This window comes from Brassica rapa, chromosome A07, assembly GCF_000309985.2.
Source record: "Brassica rapa cultivar Chiifu-401-42 chromosome A07, CAAS_Brap_v3.01, whole genome shotgun sequence".
Classification (NCBI taxonomy): domain Eukaryota; kingdom Viridiplantae; phylum Streptophyta; class Magnoliopsida; order Brassicales; family Brassicaceae; genus Brassica; species Brassica rapa.
In genome coordinates, this window is record NC_024801.2 from 19,067,250 (window position 1) to 19,084,917 (window position 17,668).

The following is a 17,668-nucleotide window of genomic DNA, read 5'->3' on the forward strand; positions in this document are numbered from 1 at the left end:
TAATTATGACATGTCGTTTTATTGTAAAGCAAAGTGGGTCAACATAAAACCTTTATGTACTATATAAGTCTATAATGCAGAAAATACAAGTAGACACTAGTCTCCACACATTGTACTACTTATTCATAATTACGACGATGCAACTCCAAGCCAACGTTCATAGTTATGAAGGTGACGCGCATGCAGGATGGTCGGTTCATATATAAGACGAGAGACATTTAAACGAATGACATCCAATAGTTATTAGATTTTATACTCAATTGTTATTAAATAAATACACATAATTTCTATGTAATTTTCACATGGGGGTAAGTTATTCTCGCTGAATATGGAGGACAGTTGATTGACAATCCGGACCTACTATATAACAAAATAATAATACAGATTTTGTTCTTTATATATTAATGTCATGTTTTTTAAAATATGAAAAGGACGAAACAGAAAAACAAAACAACTTGGAAGAATATTTAATAGCAGACCACTTCAACTTTTTTTTTTTGGTAAAATCAGACCACTTCAACTTGTAACCTTATACCTTTAATTCTCTCTCTCTCTCTAAAATGGAAAAACAAATCAACGTAGAGAGTAGTGCTACTCACCATCAGGAAGACAATAATGCTTCCACAATAACAACCTCCACCGTCGCCGCCGTCACTTCGTCGGAATCTTGGTCTTCTAAAAGATATTTAGTGCAAGACACTGAAGCTGGTCGAAAACGGCGGAAGAGCAACGGTGGCAATGGTAATAAGAATCCGACTTATAGAGGAGTAAGGAAGAGGAGCTGGGGAAAATGGGTGTCGGAGATTAGAGAACCAAAGAAGAAATCGAGAATCTGGCTTGGGACTTATCCAACGGCTGAGATGGCAGCTCGAGCTCATGACGTTGCGGCTTTAGCTATTAAAGGCAACTCCGGTTGTCTCAACTTCCCGGAACTGTCCACTTTGCTTCCTCGTCCGGTTAGCTGCTCTCCCAAAGATATACAAGCCGCAGCTGCCAAAGCCGCAGAAGTCATGTGGCAAGAACCGGTTATAGATGAGAAATTAGCCAATGAGCGAAGTTATTCCGAGTTGTCTACAGCTCAGTCTTCGACTTCCAGCAGTTTTGTGTTTTCTTCAGACACGTTAGATACTTTGAGTACGGACAAGGAAAGCAACGAAGAGACCATGTTTGATTTGCCGGATCTTTTCACGGAAGGGTTTATGAACCACAATGACTCGTTTCGCTACTACGAAAGCACGACTACCTGGCAGCTTTACGGAGAGGATGTAGGGTTCGCTTGGCTAGATGACTAAAGTGCCCTGCCGTTGTTTACGTACGTATAGTTCCATGCATGCATTATGGTTTTAACTGAGTTTTAATATATTTTTGTTAATTTCTACGTTTGAGTATATGTTGTTCATTACTTTTGTGTGAAATATGAGCTCCTTTTGAATAATTGTATGTGTTTCAAAAATGAAGTAATGTAAGTGAATCTAATAAGTGGCTGTGGCAAAACGTATTTTTATTTTTTTGGTAAACAAAAGAACGTATTTTTAGAGTAAAATACAAAGAAAATAAGAAGGCAACGTCTGTTGAAAGTGACACTCTCTCGAGGCTAACTTTATAAAGTCGTTTCTACTATTCTCTTTCACCCTAGATTTAGAGAATCTTAACGAATGGAGACGAACTTTGACTTCAAGAGCCAAAGCATCCCCTTACGACACATGTATTAATCTATATTTTGCTGTCTACAACGTAATTAATTTAATAGTATATGTTAAGGTACCTTTAAATACATAATTAATCTGAATAAAAATGAATATTTTATCATTAAGAATCCTAAATGGACACCTTTAAATACATAATTAATCTGAATAAAAATGAATATTTTATCATTAAGAATCCTAAATGGGTATCCTAATATAAATGACCGTTCTCTTATCGACATTTATAGTAGTTTAGTGGTAATCATTTGAAAATTAGCATATTCGGTCCCTGGCAATAGGCTAGCGCTGCCGTGACATAGGATCAGTACCGGTCCTGAATATATGAACACAGAACACATGAAGCAAATTGGAAGTGTTAAAAAAAAAGAAGCAAATTGGAAATTAAGACCTGTTTATTAAAGGTAATTTAAGAAGAAAAGAAAATCTTTTAATGCAAATAGAGAAAGGAGGAATCCAACGGTTTAGAGCATGTTATATGGTGTATACCCACAATAGAGTCTTTTAGATAATTTTTATTAATAAAATAATTATATAATGAAAATTTATTTTAATAAAATAAAATAAATCATTCATAAAAAGATACGTAGAGAAAAATAAAAGACTAAACTAAGAGAAGTCTCTTACATCTCTTAAATAAAAAACATATCTTATTTTTCTCTTATATTTTTAAATACATTTTTATATTTTAATAGTAAGAGACATAAGTAAGAAACTTGCATTAAACATGTTTTTATCTGGCTATCACAAAACTATTCAGACCACTCGAATTTTCGAAGATTTAATGGCCGGTTACGTACTTAAATAAAATAGGGTTGAAATCCTAAGTTTCTAATGCTTCCTCACGGTGTCGGTACATCACGAAAATTAATAATACAGTATAACCTTTTTAAATTAATACTCTATAAATTAATATACATTAAAAATTTCTATAATATAATATAATTTTATAGTCTCAAATTAAATTTTTGGTTCAATTAGTATATCAATAAATTAGTATTTATATAAATTAATAATAAAATTATAGTTTTGGTGTAGTCCCAACATTATTAATTTATAGAAGTTTCATTGTACATGGTGGCAAGCTATAAGAGTTATAAAGGGAAACATAATAGAAGTTTTAATTTAATTTATAGGTATATTTTATTAACTATGCTTATATTTAAAATATTTTAATAGTTTTGAATAAGATTGTCTTTAAAATGGATTTTTAAATTTCAAAAACCAAAATCTTGTTTTTATTAACTTATATATATACCGGTGTTAACTATGATCATACTGTAACGAAAATTGATTATTTAAGTTGATGGTAATCTAGTGAAAATTTGGTTGTGATTAATTATGTTGCCGATGTAGCTTTTTCTTTGATTAAAATATATATTGTTGATTTTTTTATCTATTAAGATTATTAACATTTTCAAATTTAAAATTAATTGGTAAGATGTAGTTGCACCCATTCGGTCCGGTTCTCCTAACCCAGCATGGTTCTTTTTCAAACGCTTATAAACCCTATTGTATAAACTCTATTTCAAGTAATGACAGCGAGCTTAACGCAGGTACCATACATGCCATATTTTTTGTGCGTCGTTGATGAGACGATGATTGCGAAATTGAAAGTGAAGGACTGAAGGAGACAAGCTTTTATTTAAATTATAACTTTGTTATATCAAGAGTGGGATTGGGGAATATCACATGTTTTATTTAAATTGTTCATTTTTTATTTGTCCATTTTTTTTTAAATTGCGTAAAAGGTGAAAGGATATATGCTACATCAATGGGAATGCTTTTGCCCAACATCTTACTTTCTCCACTGTTAGAGGCATAACACGACTGTTATGGATTCCCAAACACATTCATTGGATCCAGTAAGAATAGTTATAATGATGACAATTTATTTTTGTGTAAACACGTAAAACTCTTAACATATATTTTTTCTAAATAGAATGATGGTTTTGTTACAATGTAACGAACCTGAATTTGCTTAACCGCAAAAAAAGTTTTAAAAAGACACTTAAGAAACTAAAAATTAAGTCCAAGGCAAACCAGTAAAGGTGAGTAATGAAAATAATATGAACTAGAACTAGTGAGTCAGTGACAACTGATTATATCCCTAACACACCGCTTCTCGATCCCGGAAAAGACCAAGAGAATAGCAAAGACATCAGTTCAACAGAAACAATTCGCATTATCAAATTCTTATCTATAAAAATCGCCAAACTTTATATCTCATTTCAAATATTTAACAAAGCCCTTTGGCTTAACACGATATATATAATCTAAGAAAGCAAGAGAGACAAAAAAAAACTTTAGAAACCAGATGATAATGTAATCAAACAAATATGAATCCAATTGATTACCAACAAAAATATGAATCAAATTTGATTGAAAATTTCGTCGATATATTAAATCGTTTCGTAACCGAATTTGTCTCCGGAACAAGAATTTCTTTTTGTTGTTGAAAACAAGTGAGTCTTAAAAAAACATGAGATTCTTAAATAATATAAATCTATTTTATAGGCACTATTATTTTGGTAGACTTGATGCGTTGTTGAGGCCACTCTAATTAAGAAACATATAAAGATAGTGGATGTGGTAGTGAGCTCACTATCACATTATTTCTACATGCATACTAAATTTGTCGTGTAACTGACGTATCATTATTCCATTATCTCATGATGTTGAGGATTGAATTGAATGTATGCAGGACACTCCATTAAAACTAAAAAAAGAAAGTCGGGAGATATGTCTCTCTGTTTTTCTTCTTCTTTGGTTTTAGCGGTGACATAAGTATCTATTTCATAGCAAACAATCTTTAAATTGTACGTTGCTATCAAAGTAGTTAATAACTTAATATACATCCGTCTCCAACCATGAGGATTTTTTCGATAATGGGTTCCACAGCCGTGAGTAATATACCACACTAACCTAACCTTTTTTGTATTTTTATCATTTTTTGGTGAAAGATTCTAGTTACTGTGGATAGATTACAAAAGCTATATCTGGAAAGTTACTCTTATTAGCGCTTCTTTGTTTTTATTCTTTTTTGCCTTGGAAGCGTTGTCTGTAATGCAACTTTTGTAAACTCATCTTTTCATTTTAATGATATTAACATTTTAGCAAACAAATTTTTTTACAAAAGCTATACCTGCTTCCACACGAATCACTTGACTTTGGAGTTTGGACGATACCATACATAATACATTAAAATTTTAAAATTGTTAAAAATGGAAATTTTACAAACTACAAGGAGCTGAAGCCGTCTTTTGGCATCTGGCGTTACCCACAGAAACTAGTCCAAGTATTTCTTTTTTAAAACACATTAAATAAACCATATTTTATATTAAGACCATTTCTAACACATCTCTATTTTTATCTCTCTTTTTTTTTCTTAAATAGAAATTTCTATTATAGAGATATTTGCTCTAATGTTACCTTTATAATAAAATTCTTCTATTTTTAGAGAAAATATAGAGATTTGCTATTTTATCTCTGAATATAAAGATAAAAAGTAAAATTTTCTATATTTTCTTTCAAAATAAAAGAATTTTATCATAAAGTTATTCCTTGGAGTGAATCCACCTCAGTAATAGAAATATTTATTTTAGAAGAAAATATAAAGATATACATATATATATACACGCTATACAGCTATTTTGGGAATAAAGTGTGCTGACAAAATGAAAAAAACAAGCGGCAAGAAAAAAAAATGAAAGCAACAACAGACGAAGAAAATGATGAAAGATTCATATTGTTCACTTAACTAAACTTTTTCATTACATATCAATCAATATAAATGAAAAAGAAAAAACGAGGGCATGCGGAAAAAATGAAGTTGCCTACAAAATTACTGAAATCCATAAATAAACTGATTGAAAATAATGGGTTTTCAAAATTAATTCCATTTTTAACAGTGAATTTTTTTTTATTGCTAAATAAGCTTTTAAAATTAATTAGTTCCATTATATAATAGAATATAATTCCAAACATTTTTGATATTATAAGTTGTCTCCTAGCTACCCCAGCACGTGGTTTGTGTGTACGTCAGGCAAACGTAGACATAGCTAATATCAGATTTTGACTTAACTCTGGTTCCGAGTTCTGACGAGTGCTACTAGATCTATGCCAACACCAGTCTCCTTTGTAATGAGAAGTAAAATTAAGCAAATGAAGACGACAATTACCTTTTTCTCTTTTTCTTTTTTTTTTTTGACCAAAATGTGAATTCATATTAATATGAGTGTTTGTATAGTAATGTTACAAAGGGTGAGTTTGGTGTATAACAATAGTAGAGAAAAAAATGAATAATATAGCAATTTCTTGAGAAATGTGTCAATTTATCACATAATTAGACATTTTAATCTTTCACAAAGCGCGAAAGTGTATATATCACCACTACAACCAACTACTATTCTATTTATGTCGTTGATATAAAATAAAGTATTTCAAACATAAAAGTAATAATAGAGAATAATATGATTCTTTTAGTATTATAGTTCAATGTAGTTTAAGCAGTAGACAATATGAAAACCATATTTATTCATAGGACAAAAATTTAGTGTGAAATATATTATGTGAGAGCTGATATATTACAAATAATAAAAATATATTATTCTATATTTGATGACTATGTCGTATAACATATGAATGTATATATGAAAAAAAAGCTGAAGAGTAAAGGGAGAGGAAGAAAAGCGAAGATAGGGATGATGGATGGAAAAAAAGCGGAAGAGGAGTTTACAAAGGAAACTGGAAAGAGAGAGAGAGAAAGAGGTACGGGATGGAGGATGTTGAATAAATAGAACAGTATAAAGAAGAAAATGGTGGTGATGATGAGGAGAGAGAGCTGAGGAGAGGAAGAATAGGAGAGAGAGAAAATGTATAATACGAATTCTATTTTATGTTTTGTAGATAGAATAGAATACAACAATATAGTATTTGAACATTACATACTAGAAAGAGAGAGAGTAAGGAGAGAGGGAGTGAAAGAGGGATGGAGATAGAGATGGAGAAGGTAAAGAGGGAGATGGAGATTGGGGAGAGAGATAGAGGGAGAGATGGAGGAAAGATTAATTTTATCATTAATATTCTATTTTACCTTTTCGAAATAGAATATAACAAAATCTTATTATAGTTGTACATATTCAATTTTATAAATATGTGTTAGTTTTGCGAAATTCAAAACATGTCATATACGAAAAATATCTATGTTTTTATAAGTATATAAGAAATTCAAATTAATAATTTTTCAAACTTATAAAATTAATTAGAAAAGAGAAGTGAAAGTGAAAAAAGGTAATATGACAATTAATATATAAATATCATAGCCTACTTCTTTTTATAGTTATAAACTTAGTTTTCATTCTACTATGGACATGATCCCGAATTTCTCATGTTCCAAAAGGGTTAGTGCTTAGTAGACCAGCCTTGACAAATAAGTGAAACAAAGTGAGCCTACACATGATTTTGTTAAAGTTTTTAACCAATTACTCAAACCTTAGCCAAGGCTGCATGGCCGTTGATCGTTTGTCTGTCCTGTGACCGAGGATGGCATCTCTGTTGAAGCGATCAATTTGCTTGCAGATTGTCGCTGATGTTGAGGATATACTGGTGTGGAGTCTATTGTTCCGCTCCTGCCAGATGCTGTAGATAACGGGTTTTCAAAAGCAATGAGTTTGAGGGTTATAGAAGACGCCTTTTTATCTTTATAGTAAAGCAATGGTTAATAGTTTTAGTGACTGAAGCTTATAAAAAGGGTCTCTACACTAAGATGACACAATGATACAGCCAAAGCTCGCACTCTTCATGGCCCCTTCAAAGTAGACTTCTCACACAACTTGAATACACGATGCAAAAGCTGTTGGTTTTGTGTTAGAATATCTTCGTAGACGCGCCCGATTTTCTGACAGAATATAACTTTTTTTTTAAAGATTGAAAGGTTTTAGCAACCATTAGTGGAAATAGAAGTCAATGTATCAAAAGAAGTTAATGAATTTCTTAAAAAAATCAAGTCATTTCAACTCACAAAGTATCACACGATGAAACAACTTTTTAGTTGATTAACCATTCATAAAAAACTACTTTTGCAACTATTTTTGTTGTTGTTGCAATTTTACCACAAAAAAATAAACTATTTTTGCTAGTTGAAAACTGAACAAACGGATTAACATATATTTTGAAAAGAGCATGAATTCTTCATATACTGACTTATACTGACTTATATACTTTTGCCAAAAAGCATGAATTCTTCATTAATCCAAAAACATATAAACTTAAGTTGACCGAGCCAAATTAAGTATAAATTTAACCAAAAATTTCATCTAACGGACATTTATCTTTTAACAGAAATCAAAATGATGCTGTTTTGATGTAATAAAAAAATTAACAATTTCACCATAAAAATATTGAACTTACATAGTTCTACTAGAAAAAAAAATATGAATACTACATTAATGCAAAAAAAAAAAAAATACAAACTTGTTTTGGTTGAGAAAATATAGATATAAACCAAGAAGCCAAAATCAAGACCAAACAAAAAGATGAATCCGTACCTGATCCGAGATGTAAAAAAACATAAATGAATCTTGTAGGATAGTATAAAATATATTTTAATTCGAAATTTTATTAACCAAATTCAAACGGATAACCCAAAAAACCTGAAAACCAAAAACCTAACAAATTTCAACCCCCCCCCCCCCCCCCCCCCCCGGAGTAATTACTTTAATGGAGTTAATTTTAACTTACCAGTCAATTACTTTTAACGAGATTAGAACAACATCTAAGCAGTGTTTGGTTCTGGTCGAGGTTTCCGAGTTTTTTTATTCAACCTCTTAGGCTCCATTTGAATATTATCTAGTATATGTGGGGTTCAGTTAACATTTCGGTTCAGATATAGGTTGTAACTCATATTAAAATCCATTATGCAACTTTCTTATTTAAGAGTCGGGTTATTTCGGTTTGAATTTCGGATATTGTTAGATATCATATCAAAATAAACATGAATTAATACTTAGGGTATTGGCTTATGTTTTAGATATCATATCAAAATAAACATAACCTTGACTATTTGAATTATTTATACATGTTTTAAAGACTGATTTTGAATACTCATTTAGATATGCAGATTAGGTTTTATGCATTTGGTTGGGTTTTTGGTCTTCAGATTTTTTAGGTTACCCGTTCGGACTCGGTTAATAAAATTTTGAATTCAGATATGTTTTATACCATCCTACAAGATTAATTCATACTTTTTACATCTTAGATCGAGTACGACTTTATTTTTATGTTCGGTTCAGATTTTGGCTTCTTGGTTTATATCTAGTTTGTCTCGATAAAAACAAGTTTATATTTTTCTGGATCAATGAAGTGTCCATGACTTTTTTTAAGGAAAATTGTGTAAGTTCAATATTTTTATGTTTCTTTTATAATTCTGTTTCAGCAAAACAACGTCGTTTTGATTTTTGTTAAAGATAAACAATTAAGTGAAAATTACGGTTGACTAAATTTATATCTAATTTGCCTCGGTTAACACAATTATATGTTTTTGGACTAGTGAAGAGTTCTTTTTTTTTTGGGAAAAAATGTGTAAACTACATATTTGTTTGACCGATTTCTCATTCTGAAAATAGATCATAAGCGTCATATATATTTTTCCTATTGGGCCGATCCTAAAAAAGATATATATATTGTGCCGGGCCTGAATATGAAAAAGCCCATATTCTCAGGCGTCGTTTCTCTCAACTAAACCTCTTCCCAGTCACCGCCGAGCACCGCCGTCTTGTTGTAGAAGCCGAGAGGGAGAGAGCTATAAAGAGGAAAAATCTCATTCTTCTTTGCGTCTTCTCTCTTTCCTCGGGCGGGTCGAGCATTACAAGAGTCTCTCTGGCTTTCAAAGGCATAAACTCTAAAACCCTTCTCTGTGTTTTTTCTTTCATCACATGTAGCGATTAGTTGAGATGAATCTCTATCTTTCCTATTCTAATTGTCTCAATATACAAATGGGCTGCTCAAAGTTTTGATTTTTACTTCTTTTTTCTTTCTGAATGAATACATGTTAGTAGCAGGCATAGCTAACAATGGAGGGGAGATTGGCTAATATGTGGAGGTTGACTGTAAACGAAAGTAAGTTCGTGGAAACTGCGTTGCAGTCTGAGCTCAGAGTCGATGGTCGTGGTCTTTATGATTACCGCAAGCTTACTATTAAGTTTGGAAAGTAAGTGCTCACTTCATCTACTTTCTCTTGTCTTGTCTGCATCTTGGAGGCTTCTATAAGTTTGTGCTGTTTCTAGCTCAGAAAAGCTTCAATTTTTTTTTGTGGGTTTGTGGTTTGCTATGTACAGAACAGTCTCTTTAGTTAGTCTCTTACTGCTTCTTCATTTGAATCCTTGATGGAGGTTTTGTACTAATTGTAACTAAAGAGCTCTTTTTCATCTTGTTGTGAATTAATTTACAGAGAGTATGGTAGCTCAGAAGTTCAACTTGGTCAGACTCATGTGATGGGTTTTGTGACTGCTCAGTTGGTACAACCTTACAAAGACAGACCTAATGAAGGTTCTCTCTCTATCTTCACGGAGTTTTCTCCTATGGCTGATCCATCGTTTGAGCCTGGTCGTCCTGGGGAGTATGCAGTGGAGCTGGGCCGTATTATAGACCGTGGTCTAAGGTAACTCTACATTTGGAATAATCTGCATTAAAGATAGCAGAAACAATGGTAAACTGGTCACTGTGTTGGTTGCAGAGAAAGCCGTGCGGTTGATACAGAGTCACTCTGCGTTCTAGCTGGAAAGAAGGTCTGGTCTGTTCGCATTGATCTTCACATTTTGGACAATGGAGGGTAGGTTTTTATTGGCTACAGCACTTCTCCTCTCCTTCATGTTCGTTGAAGGTTCTGGTTTCAAGATGATGCTCTCTTATTTGTGTTTTTATCACTTGCTCTTGTATAGGAACTTGGTTGATGCTGCAAATATTGCTGCGTTAGCAGCGCTTATGACGTTTAGGAGACCAGACTGCACTGTAGGAGGGGAGAACAGTCAAGAAGTTATCATACATCCACTAGAGGTTAGTCATATCAAGAGAAACTTGTAAGAGTATGTTAAAGTAAAGAACAACTTCAATAGTTTGCTTTCTTTTTGCAGGAACGGGAGCCACTACCACTGATAATACACCATCTCCCCATAGCCTTTACGTTTGGATTTTTCAACAAAGGCAACATCGTGGTAATAGAAATTGGTTTTCTAGCTTACCTTTTTTTTATGAGATAAGAAACGGTGTTGTGTTGTTATGTAGGTGATGGACCCAAGTTATGTTGAAGAAGAGGTTATGTGTGGGAGAATGACTGTGACAGTCAATGCCAATGGCGATATATGTGCAATCCAAAAACCTGGAGAAGAAGGTGTGAACCATAGTGTAATCCTTCATTGCTTACGTCTTGCTTCTTCAAGAGCTGCTGCAACAACTAAGATTATTAGAGAAGAGGTATAAGTTGCAGAGCGTTTTCCTTTTGGATACAAAAATATAACAGTTCATTCACATTTTGCTGTTCTTTGTTTTCTTGGTGCAGGTTGAAGCATATAACCGTGAGAAGAACTTACAGAAGGTGAAGCGGCATCCAACTTTGGCTAAACCTGAAGTTTCTGGACCTATTGTAGTTGTGAAGGAGGGACATAAGAAGTCTTCAGATGAGGATAAATCTACAGAGATGTCTCAGGAACATGTCGAATTGAAAACCAGCAAGGAACAGGAAGCTGTTGCCTCCCCTGCCAGTTCCAAAGGAACTGAAACTCGTTCTGTTTCTTCTAATCCAGCGATCAAGGGAAAGACAAACGACTCTGGAGATGCGCAGAAAGAAGTAACCGGAGATGTAGAGATGAAAGATACACCTGAAGTTACAAAACACAAGGATGGAGAGAAGACACTCAAAGATGCTGTCAAGCCTAAGAAGAAGAAGAGGAAAAACAAAAGCAGTTGAAAGAAGTTTGATGCTAGCACTTTATTACAATAGAAAGAGCACAAAGCGATGTGTTTAGCACTTCATTATATAGTTATTTGTTTCTTATTTTCGAATTACATACACCACTCTCTATTCGTTTAAAAATGAAAGAATGCTTAATCTATACTTAATCGTGTTAATAATCGTATATCTCAATTAGTCAAAACGTATGAAATCTTGATACAACACTTAGTTTTATTTTTTTAATATCAAAGTAGACGAGCCGCCTCTCCGTTGTCTTGAAACATGAGAAGAAGTTGGCGGCAATCTGTCAAATGGAGACATATAGACTGTTATTAGTAGCAAATATTAGTCACACACTAAACTATTAAAAGAATGTAATAAAGCTTGGTGCTCACACCTGAAGTAATCTAAATGCTTTCTCTGAGTTTGACGGGGAGGTCAAGATCAGGTTCGGCGGGAGTCAAGGGCGAGAAATAATTATCAACCATGTCTTCTGTAACTTTCTCCAAGGTTGGTGGATCCCACTGTAAAACACCAATCTTAATGGTTAATGGTCTCTATATATTGACGTGCTTATTCTACAGTAATGGGTTAGCTGAAAAGATTAACAAGTACCTTTGGTGCTTCGTCCTTGTCTATCAATCGAGCTCGTACTCCCTTTTCACCATTTAAACATTTCCCATCACGTCACTCGTTACTCTGTTCGCGATATCAAACTTTATAATAAGCCAAAAACTCATACCTCACAAAAATTGCCCGAAAAATTCCCTACTGTTCCTTGTAGCGACATTCTATACTCTCGAATCAAGCACTGATCAAGTGTTTGAAATCTTCCTTCTCTGACCTATTGGATTCGTTTAAATAAGCTATATAAGTTAAGAGAAGGAAAAATGAGATATTTGAAGATGTTTACTAGCAAAGTTAATTGTGAACTTACAGATCTCAATGCGACCTTCAAGGACAATGGCGAGGTTTCCTTAAGCCTACGTAGAGTCGTCGTGCACCATATGTCTTTTGTTCTACCAGCCTCGACTTCCTAGTTATACCCAAAACACCATTACTTTTCTTGACTCGAGATGGTCACACACTCGCAGAATCATTTGTAAAGACACTTACCAATGAATCAATAATTTCTTCTACTGTGTCATGACAGAAGCATTTTTCAAGTAACTCGATCCTACCAAAAAAAAAGGGGAACAAAGCAGACTTGGAAGCTGATATGAAAATACAAGGCATGAGTTTTTATCTCTAGAATTCAGGAAAACAAACCTGCGAATAACACCAGTCTTTTCTGGATGGGCAGCTTCTGCACATTTTTCTAAGGTTGCTTCAACAACAGAAGGATCATCGGTGAGGAGCTTCTTGAGCTGTTGTTCCAATATAGGAACCTCCTGTTGTTGGAGAAGAAACCATTACTACCTAGTACGTAAGATAAGTTTATGAAAACATAAAAAAAGCTGATTAATGTAATCGATATTACCGTACTACTAATATAATGTGTCGCGAGGCCACATGCCAACATTTCTGCGCCACTGATCTTTAACCCAGTAAGACCCAGATACTCCCCTGCATATACTCCATTAAATCATCCATCCTATAGAGCTATAACGTATACTATGAAACATGAACATTATAAAGAAAAAATAGACTTGGTTGATAGTTATCAGCAAGATTTGTTCTTTAACTTCCTATTGAATAAGTAATTTCTATGGTAAGTTGCTCTCCAAGAACTGATAATACTGTAAAATGACAAACCTAGAGAGAAGTGAACCTAAGCAGTTAAAAACAAATCACAAGCATACCTAAGCGACCAGGTAAGTGGGAGAGATTAAAAGAAGCGCCAGCATCAGGATGAAAACCAATGACTGTTTCAGGTGTAGCAAAAATCTGCAATATCCAAGGGCTTGTTTACTACATGCTACAAGAAGTTGTCCAAGGGAATAAAACTAGAATCCAGCTGAACGAATAATCGCAAGGAGATGTAAGACGGTGAGAAGTGGAGAAACAGGAAGGGAGAATTACATACAGTTCTATCAGTAGCTACACGAAATGTCCCAGGTATCGAAACTCCAGCTCCACCTCCCATGGTAACACCGTTAAGAATTGCCACCTGCACGCAGTAGAAAATCATGGTGTCATTCTACTTATCGTGGTGTTCATGGACATCGTTGTTTCGTACTGGTTGCAAAGCCAAAAAATCAAAAAGTAAAGATCACTTACATGTGGCTTCAGATATGTGCCTAGAAAGTATATAAAATTATACAAAGTCCAGAAAAACTCCCTAATAGCATCCGGGCTACCTACATTGATTCCAGGAGAACTAAGTGAAGCAAACAGAAATGAATACAGAAAATATATAAGATACCATCCATACACATAGAGGTACAACTAATCGGTCGTAGAAGGGCTGCGTCTAGCACATACCAAGAATCAAAGCACCACAAAAGAGTGGCAAGTATTAGATTTAATCACACACCCTTTCCCATGAATAAAAAACTCATTTTTCGATCCTATCCTGATTCTTCCCGTAAATCAAAACATGAGAATGTATATAAGAATATTCAAGTACCTCTCTTTCTTAAATGGTAGATAGACACAATATCTCCACCAGCACAAAACGCCCTTCCACTCCCCTTCAACATAACAACAAGAAGCGTTAGGAGCGAGCTTTCATCACATCTCAAACACAAAAAGAAGACGAATCAACAACAATGCCATGAACCACAAATCACCTTCATCATCACGAACCCGATATTAGGATCCTCTTCCCAATTCTTATAAAGCTTATGCAACCTAACTCCCTTATTGAACAACAACAACAACACACACACACACAAAATCAAATCTCAAACGAACTACTCTATCCACAACATCACAACCAAATGTACCATGTGAGTGGTGAGCGCGTTAAGAGCAGGTGGCCGATTGAGAATCGCAGTACGGGAACAGCCGCTTCCTTCAAAGAGAACCTAATCGAACCAATCACCGAGACTACATCATTCCCAGATTCACGCAAAGAGAAACGGAGGCAGAGCTCGAACCTGGTTATCGAGATCATCCGGGGTGACCTTGAGCGAGCAGAAGCTCCTCCGGTAACCGAATCTCCATAGCTGCTTATCTCGAACGATTCTCGTCAGGAATCCGTTTGCGTTGTGCATGACTCTTCTTCGTAATCTTCGTCTTCTTCTTCTGCTTTGTACACTATCTCTCTATACTCTCTTATTTGGCAAAAAAAATCAAAAATGGCGGATCGTTTTGTGTGTCGTGGCCTTGTTAATCGGCTCCGATTTCACTGGGAGGAAACCTCTGGTTTAAACAGAGGGTCTTAGTCGTCTTCTCTGGTGACGTGTCCCGTATTTTAGGGCTGATGGGCCGATCTTAATCTAAATTTAGCTCCAGATCCTTTTGTTTGGGCCTCTTGATGACCAAGTCGTCTAACCAGAATTACCATAATAGCCCTTACGTATTTATGGTTTGAAGTAATTTTTGTCAAGAAAATTAAATCCTTTCTCTGAGTTTGATTCTTTGATGGGAAGGTCAAGATCAGGTTTAGAGGGAGTCAAGGCCCTTGACTCACGGGAGAGGACCTTAATTAGTATTAATCTTTTTTTAAGTGACGTACTTATTATATGCATCGATGGGTTGTTGAAAAAATTAACAAATATATATTTGGTGCGTCGTCCTTGTCTATCAATCGAGCTCGTACTCACTTCTCACCATTTAAAACATTACTACTTAGCCAAGAATGTCATTATCTTGGTGTTTAGTGACGTCGTTATTGCCATATGATGTTGGATATGTGCCTATAAAGCATATATAACTTTACAAACTCCAGAGAAAAAACTCCTCAAGAGCATCCCGACTTATACGTGCCTACACATGCCAAAGGAAATATAAGTTAAGAAATTCAGTTGTAAGGTTTTTTCTGTCAGTACATAAGACATAAACTAATCAGTAATCACGAAACTGGCAACTATTAGAATAAGCATGCACACTCTCATGCGTCATGCCATCTAATCTTAATGGAAACGCTCGCATTTTTATCATTTTTATCTTCCCATAAATCATCGGTATTATTATAATACCCATGCTTGTTTAACCTAATCGGGTATTTCAACGTTTTAGTGTGCTGACGTAATTAGTTCCTCTTTCTTTTTCATAAAGCAATGACGACCTTTTTCTTTACTCATAATAATATCATGAAGTTGGAAAAATACATCATAGATACAACCAAAAGAATTTCAGTGTGATGTATGCTTTATTAAAAAGGTAAAAAGAATTTTGATGCCATTCGACAGTCGCATGTTTATCACTTGTTCGAGCGGGGGTATCATTCTAGTGGAAAAAAGGGAAACTTAGGCCATAATTATCGGTAAATTTGTATTTTGGGTTTTTTAAAAATATAAAAGAAACTAATTGCGGGTCGCCACGTCTCAGTGGAGTCCGCAAACAATACAAGAATCAGACAAAAGTAGATCCTTATTTCATATATTCTATCTCCGTTTTTAACTCAAAATATGGAGTCTACCACTTAGAAACCTCTCTTCTTACCTCCGATAGTTGTGGTCTTTAGAGCATCTTTATCCCATCACCCTATTTTGGGTGCTTATTTTATTTTTATTTTTTTTTATTTTTTTTTCTTTTCTCTGATTAAAAATATTTAAAAATCTATCAATTACGGGTCGTCACGTGTCAAGTGGAACCCGCGAACAGTCGAAAATCCTCTCCAAAATCGTTGTTTATTTAGGCAGCAAAAGCACCTCTATTTTTGAAAATGGTGAGACTCACCCACTATTTTATTTTTATTTTTTAAACATCCTCCCCTAAGCTTCTATGGTTAATGCTGCTCTTAAAGCTCTTAAAGAGAAATGACGTCTAACGAATTTGGGTGGCAGAGACAGAAGGTGGCAGCTTTTAGCTTTAGTTTTATGACATATCATATTTTATTATAATCTGGCCCAAAAGAAGAAACATGACAAATGACAAGAAAAGCATTGAAGTTCTCCTCAAGAAATCTCAGCAACATATGTGGATCGATGTTCGTAATACTGATTTGCTTGTGCTCAGTTCATGTGGTGTGAAAACATGAGTCGGCCTTTGTTTTAGACTGCCCACGGTGAGACCATGAACATTTAGACATTTTTTTAGTCCGAGTCCAGGTTTTTTTTTAGTCCGAGTCCAGGTTATGCAAAGCAATATCCAACACACGAATTTATATTAATGGTCAAATGTTAAGTTTTGATATGCTACATTTACGTTACCAATATATAATAGATGTCGTCAAACAGAAATCCAGTTTTTTTTTTTTTAAATAAAAGTACTCGCATATATATAAACTTTGTAGTGGTTCCTTTCTCTTCAACAAAACTATTGATCATGACCACTATGATATAATCAAATCTTACACAACAACTATTTCTGTTGTTTTTTTTTTTTTGAAACTCAACTATTTCTGAAACTATTTTTGAAACTATTTCTGTTGGTATTATAATATTTTATGTGAGGATGGGATGAATACATGGATTTGATGACTTGAGATTTTTTTTAGCTAATAACACTTGCAACTAACAAAACAAACATTTAGTGTACTAGAGCCACATGGAAAATATGTAGTATATAAATGTTTGAAGTAGTTTTGCATGTCTTTATAAGAACTTAATCAACAAACTATTTGTTTATCATATCAGATGATTTACAATAACCAAAACTATCAATCTTAGGAACTTATTTTTTCATGTTAACCTTGTTTTATGAAAACCCTTTAACAAACAAATGTTAACCTGTTGTGGTGTATTACAAGTTGACAGTGATTTACAATACACCAATCTCCGGAACACGTTTTCCATGTTTTAAAACTTAATCTGATAGGTCTACCGTCTACATATAGACTATATATCCATTGGCTTAAATTAGGTTTAACATAAATCCCTCCATAGTCGTCTTAGATAGCACTATTGATTAACATTTTTCTAAACAACAAATCGCTATCGATATCACAAAATAAGGTGAATATGAC

At 34.0% G+C, this 17,668-nt stretch overlaps 3 protein-coding genes across 7 annotated transcripts; 2 read left to right on the plus strand and 1 right to left on the minus strand.

Moving 5' to 3' along the window:
* The first annotated feature begins 136 nt into the window (after positions 1-136).
* Positions 137-7,884, plus strand: LOC103830259 (ethylene-responsive transcription factor ERF035). Its single transcript, XM_033275312.1, has one exon. The coding sequence runs from the start codon at positions 561-563 to the stop codon at positions 1,290-1,292; it is 732 nt and encodes a 243-aa protein (XP_033131203.1). The 5' UTR covers positions 137-560; the 3' UTR covers positions 1,293-7,884.
* A 908-nt stretch (positions 7,885-8,792) lies between these two features.
* On the plus strand, positions 8,793-11,819 carry LOC103830261 (exosome complex component RRP45A). Of its 4 annotated transcripts, none has more exons than XM_009106019.3 (8): positions 8,793-9,594; positions 9,761-9,912; positions 10,153-10,362; positions 10,438-10,533; positions 10,643-10,757; positions 10,835-10,915; positions 10,986-11,174; positions 11,260-11,667. In XM_009106019.3, the coding sequence occupies exons 2-8, from the start codon at positions 9,776-9,778 to the stop codon at positions 11,665-11,667; spliced, it is 1,236 nt and encodes a 411-aa protein (XP_009104267.1). In that variant the 5' UTR covers positions 8,793-9,594; positions 9,761-9,775. The 4 variants fall into 4 exon arrangements, with proteins under 4 accessions (XP_009104267.1, XP_009104266.1, XP_009104268.1 ...); XM_009106018.3 differs by having other exon boundaries at positions 9,380-9,594; positions 9,758-9,912; XM_009106020.3 differs by having other exon boundaries at positions 9,388-9,594; positions 9,764-9,912.
* LOC103830260 (3-hydroxyisobutyryl-CoA hydrolase-like protein 1, mitochondrial) lies at positions 11,760-17,480 on the minus strand. Of its 2 annotated transcripts, none has more exons than XM_009106017.3 (15): positions 14,694-17,480; positions 14,541-14,621; positions 14,385-14,453; positions 14,222-14,285; positions 13,873-13,952; positions 13,679-13,762; positions 13,455-13,539; positions 13,133-13,218; positions 12,922-13,043; positions 12,769-12,829; positions 12,590-12,688; positions 12,395-12,496; positions 12,268-12,309; positions 12,050-12,176; positions 11,760-11,956 (listed from the first exon to the last, which is right to left on the minus strand). In XM_009106017.3, exons 1-14 carry the CDS (start codon positions 14,808-14,810, stop codon positions 12,060-12,062), a joined length of 1,209 nt encoding a protein of 402 aa, XP_009104265.1. In that variant the 5' UTR covers positions 14,811-17,480; the 3' UTR covers positions 11,760-11,956; positions 12,050-12,059. The 2 variants fall into 2 exon arrangements, with proteins under 2 accessions (XP_009104265.1, XP_033131201.1); XM_033275310.1 differs by having other exon boundaries at positions 14,385-14,445; positions 14,694-14,946.
* Between the last annotated feature and the right edge of the window lie 188 nt (positions 17,481-17,668).

Excerpts from the sequence above, each read along its gene's own strand:
- LOC103830259 (XM_033275312.1), top strand. The coding sequence starts at position 561 with ATGGAAAAACAAATCAACGTAGAGAGTAGTGCTACTCACCATCAGGAA.
- LOC103830261 (XM_009106019.3), top strand. The coding sequence starts at position 9,776 with ATGGAGGGGAGATTGGCTAATATGTGGAGGTTGACTGTAAACGAAAGT. Across the intron at positions 10,363-10,437 it reads ATTATAGACCGTGGTCTAAG|AGAAAGCCGTGCGGTTGATA; the intron begins GTAACTCTACAT and ends TGTTGGTTGCAG. Across the intron at positions 10,916-10,985 it reads TCAACAAAGGCAACATCGTG|GTGATGGACCCAAGTTATGT; the intron begins GTAATAGAAATT and ends GTTGTTATGTAG.
- LOC103830260 (XM_009106017.3), bottom strand. The coding sequence starts at position 14,810 with ATGCACAACGCAAACGGATTCCTGACGAGAATCGTTCGAGATAAGCAG. Across the intron at positions 13,953-14,221 it reads CTACCATTTAAGAAAGAGAG|GTAGCCCGGATGCTATTAGG; the intron begins GTACTTGAATAT and ends GAATCAATGTAG. Across the intron at positions 13,044-13,132 it reads CACATTATATTAGTAGTACG|GAGGTTCCTATATTGGAACA; the intron begins GTAATATCGATT and ends CTCCAACAACAG.